The sequence below is a fragment of the Pygoscelis adeliae genome, unplaced genomic scaffold, assembly GCF_000699105.1.
Source record: "Pygoscelis adeliae isolate BGI_AS28 unplaced genomic scaffold, ASM69910v1 Scaffold203, whole genome shotgun sequence".
Classification (NCBI taxonomy): Eukaryota; Metazoa; Chordata; class Aves; order Sphenisciformes; family Spheniscidae; genus Pygoscelis; species Pygoscelis adeliae.
This window is the reverse complement of record NW_008824407.1, coordinates 8,746-13,431: the sequence shown is the minus strand read 5'-3', so window position 1 is coordinate 13,431 and position 4,686 is coordinate 8,746. Positions and strand designations below refer to the sequence as shown.

Sequence of the window (4,686 nt, the reverse complement as noted above, 5' to 3'; positions counted from 1 at the left end):
GTGGGTTACAGCTGAGGAAGGGGCTGCACATGCCCTGGGCGTTGCCTCTGATGCTCACCCAGTACCATGGGGATGAGGTGGGTCCCTCTAAGGGACTGGGGTCCTGCCCCTCTCACCCTGATGGGGAGCCCTGGCCCCAGAATTGGTGTGAGCATCCCTAAGAAGCACTGAGCGATGGTGCTGGTGCCCAGCATGGACAGGAGAGGGGATGCCCCAGGAGCACTCGGAACTGTGTGATGGTGTGGACGCCGCCCCCAGCCCGGGGACTGGCACTAGTCCCACCGCACTGTCTTTCCTCTTTGCCCATCCGCTGCCTCTTTGGTTATTGCCAGAGAGGGAGTGGGATCATTTCTTTGTCCCTTCCCTTCCCAGACATGGCTTTTCTGCTGTCCCCTATGCAGGTATGAGAAACCACTCCCATGGAGTCAATGTTATGGTCAAGCCTTGGCCAACACCCCCCATTTTTGTCCCCCTGGTGCCACCAGTGAGTCCTTCAGCCCATCACCTGCTGCACCATGGTGCTTGTGACATCGAGGTTGGGTTTCTCAGGGTAGGGTACCATCAGGTCATAGATGTTGTTCCACTGCTGAGCCCACATGTTGCCTGGGAAGAGAAAACAGCTGGAGCAGAGCTGGTAGGAGGTCGGGAGGAAGAGAAGCACGGTGATAACTGGGACCTCCCTGTCCCACTACGGCCCTGCGTGTGCCCCTCTGGCCCCACCAGCACCCCTGGGCACAGGCTGGAGGGGGTCCCTCCTCTTACCCAGGAGGTGAGCAGGGATGGGACCCTTCAGGTTGATGTATTTGGGGCCATAGCGGTTGTACAGCTTCCTCCGGACGAAGGCGTGCAGGTTGAGGTAGAGCGGCTCCAGCTGGTTGTAGAGATGCTCCAGGTCATCCTCGAAAGAGGCTGAGTCGTACCAGGAGCGCCAATAGCTGCCTGTGTCCTTGAATCCTGCCAGAGAGGCAGTGATGACCTCTGGCTCCAGCCCCCGGGGCTGCCCCCCACCCAGCCCCAACAGCTGGGACCAGGGAACAGCAGTAGGATTTTTGTCCCTTCCCTGTTTGCACCAGGGAAATGGAAGTTGGATGCCTGGCTGCATGTGGGATGGGGAGAGCAGCAGGACCCTGGCCCCAGTTCCCACCCCGATCCCTGACCACCCCCTGCATCCCCCATCCTGCTTGTACCATCCATCTGATAGGCTTCGTTGCTCAGCTTCACGAACTCCTCATACTTGGCGCGCAGTGGGTTGCCCGCAGCATTGTGCCACCCCTCCCAGGCATAGAGCAGCTTCTTGTAGCTGCGAGAGGTGGCCATGATGTCCGAGATGTCTGGGACAGAGGGGAGAAGTAGGACATGAGAGAGGGGCAGGAGGGTGGGGTGTCACATCCTACAGTAGCTCTGCGGAGGTGCCACCACAATTGCACCAGACCCGAATACCCATCCTCCCCCCAGGACAACCCTGAAGAACATGGGTGGGACCTGCCAACCCCAACCCGCTGGGGATGTGGGGACCAGGATAAACTCATGGCCATGGGGTGCTCAGCACCCCACAGAGGCAGAGGGACAAGGACCGTACCTGGCTCCAGCTCCCAGCAGGTACCGTTGGCCAGGCACACCTTGGCCGTGGAGTAGATTTTGTCCATGTTGCTCAGGATGGTGTTGTACTGCGGGGAAGGAAAAGATGTTGGGGCTGGAAGGGGATGTGAATGGTCCTTCAGGAGGGATCTACAGACTTCCCGGCTCCGGATCGTGTGTGTGTGTGTCCAGAGGGATGTGGAGGAGGATTGGTGTGTTTACACAGCGTGTTTTTGGTGAGATAAGCATGTTATCACCCAGAGTTTTACACCCTTTGCATGGTGGGAGCAGGGAGGCTCTTTGGGACAGACAAACCATGCACAGCCACTCGCTGAACCACCCTTGAACGTGGCGCGAGTGCTTGTGGTGTCCCGGAGCGGGGCTATTTATAAAGCTCTTTGTCAGCGGGGCTGCGGCACGGCCTGTTTATCTAAGCGGGTAAAAAAAAAAAAAAAGAAAAGCAGGAGGAGGAGGGAGATTTATTTCTGTGAACTTCAACAACAGCAAACAATAGCAACAGGAGATTTCCTGGAATCTGCCCAGGGAGCCCATTCCCAGGGAAGGAAATTCCTCCGCTCCGTCCTTCTCTGCACTCCCACCCCTCTGCTCTGGCCGGGCAGATGGGGGACGGTGGCGGCTGGGGGATGGAGCTGCCTGGGGACAGGCGAAAGGTGGCCAATGTGCAGGGAGGAGACGTGATGCTGTCTGTTATCTGGGAGAGGGCAGGGACAGGTTTCCTGGAAGGAACCGGGGCCGATGCTTCTCCAGAAAGGATTGGATCACTGGGCTTGCCAGCCACGAGGGGTTTTGGTGGGGAGGGCTGTCAGGGAGCCATGGGCCAGGCTGGAGGGGATGGCAGTGCCGGTGTCCCTGCACTCATGCAGAGGCAACTGGCTGCCAGCCTCAGCCTGGGCAATATTTTCATTCACGGGAATTGAAATCACATCGCATTTAGGTAGATGACCCTGAAAGCTCAGGACCATGATGGGGAAGGCTCAGGATGTCCTGATGTCCCTAGCGCGGAACTGTCCCAAGGCACAGCATTTCTGGGCTTGCAGGGAGGGCTCAGGCGCCGGCTGGCTGCAGCAGTCCTCCTTTTCAGTGGGCTGCATCCCCGAGGAGCACCAGGGATGGGGTTGAGCCAGCTGGCTCCTGGCCATGGGCACAGCCTGGCTGGTCTCCACGTGACGCCCAAGGCTGCTCTGTGTAAGCAGGAAATCTCTGGTTCCCACTGGGATAGCTCCGAGATGAGGGTAAGGCTGGATAATGGGGCCAGCAGGCACCCCACATCCCCCCGAGATAGCACCCCATCTCCCCCCTCCATCACTGTCTTCCCTTGTGCATAGGCCAGGGAGACCCTCCAAAATGTAATGGAGGGGCAATGGGCCAGTAACAGAGTCTGGAGGCTTGGCCAAAAACCCTTTAAGGGGTTTCGCAGCACCCTGGCAATGCCCAGGGCTTCGCCGGCACCTTGCCTACCTGCTGTCTCTTCTCCAGGGGCAGGTTGGAAGGTCCCAGGGTCTGGATGGAGCCAATGATTTTCCTCAGCTGCGGGTCACTGAAGTTGCTCCAGATGCTGCCATAGAGCTCCTTGGCTTTCTTCCCCCACAGCTCCGTGAAGTTTTGCTCCTCCAGCGATGCCTCGACCTGCACGGTGAGAGGGGACATGGGGACTCAGGACCAGCCCTGTGACATGCCACCCACCCAGGCGACAGTTTGGGGGCCGGGTTCAGAGCCACGAGGGTTCGTGGGAGCCAGAGGGCATGGGACATGAGGTGGCAGGCAGGGCTGTCCCCAGTCCATGACATTCATAGATAAAGACATCAGCTTCCAGCCGACGCGGCAACGTCTGCAGCCCCCGCTTGCCTGCAGCACTCCTGGCAAGCACCCACCAAGGTGCCCTTTGAGGATGTTTTGGAGGCGGCTCCGGGGTGTTGTGGCCTAGATGGGGTGGGGATGCTGGGACGGGGGTGTCCACGCCACACGGGCAGGGTGTCTGGGTGCTCCCGGGCTGGCTCTGGCAGCTGCCAGACCCCCGTTTTCCTGCTGTTTCTCACCTTTGCAGAAGCCCAAAGGAAAACTACAAAGATGCCCCATTCACTTTTCTCCTTCCTATACCTCCTTGCTGGGTCTATACATTTCTCCTTTGGCTATCTGCAGCCCGTGCCATATAAGTGCCATATCTGGGTTTCACCTTGCACAGGGGCACCCATTTGCACCGAGCCCCCGGTTTTGGGACTCTTCACTGTCGCCCATCTCCTGCCAGCCCCGACCTCCCTTCCCAGGGCCGTGGGACGGCAGGGAGCTGTCTGCGCCGCAGGGGGTTATTTAGGCAGCTGGAGCCGTGGTCGATGGCCACGATTTTGGGACAGGGTGTATTGCAGGAGGTCTCATCCCAGCCTGGCCAGTGTCAGCGGGAAACACTGATCTTTTGAGAGTGACCCAGAGCGAGCGATGGGCAGGATGGAGCGAGAAGGTGCAGAGCGCCTGTTTGCTGTCTGTGCGCCATCCCGGTGTGATTTATGGAGCTCATTAGCTGTTATTTGTGGCATTTTTAGCCTGGCTGCAACAAGCCTGGTTTGTTTTATTTTAATCTTCACATTCCCTCAGCTGGCAGCAGGGAGGGAAGGGAGTTACGGTGCGGCAGGGCTGGAGGCTGCCCGGGGCAGGCACCCACGCGGCCGGGGGACACGGGGGTGGGGATGCTGAAAGTGTTGGGTGCCCCTGGCTGCCCGCTGCCAGGCACCCACCACCTCCCTTGGACATCCCAGCACCCACAGCATCACTCTGGGTGCCAACCAGCCCTGATTCTCTGACATGCCAGTATGCGCTAGCCCCACGGACACCCTCCGCTGGAGCAAGATGCTCTTGCATTACACCACTAAATGGGGGATATCTTTACCTCTTCCCAGACCCGGCTGTGGAGCCGGGGGAGCTGTAGGAAGCAGAGTCCAGCTGTGTTTCATCTTCTCCTTGAACAGGCGCCTGTGTTTGGTCACGCGAATCGTACCCTAAACTCTCCTGACAGTTCTGGCGGAGAGAGCTGAGGCCAGCGGTGCTGCCTGAGACCCCCTCGCTGCGGCTGCCATTCCAACAGCCTCAGCAGGC

General features: G+C 59.1%; 1 protein-coding gene across 1 annotated transcript in view; it reads right to left on the bottom strand.

Moving 5' to 3' along the window:
- Positions 1-3,225, bottom strand: part of ACE (angiotensin I converting enzyme) — a gene marked incomplete at its 5' end in the record, with an annotated part of 29,837 nt that extends 26,612 nt beyond the window's left edge. The window contains 5 exon segments of the mRNA XM_009320429.1: positions 468-603; positions 763-954; positions 1,188-1,331; positions 1,580-1,667; positions 3,058-3,225. Of these exon segments, the coding sequence (XP_009318704.1) occupies positions 468-603; positions 763-954; positions 1,188-1,331; positions 1,580-1,667; positions 3,058-3,225 (728 nt within the window).
- Between the last annotated feature and the right edge of the window lie 1,461 nt (positions 3,226-4,686).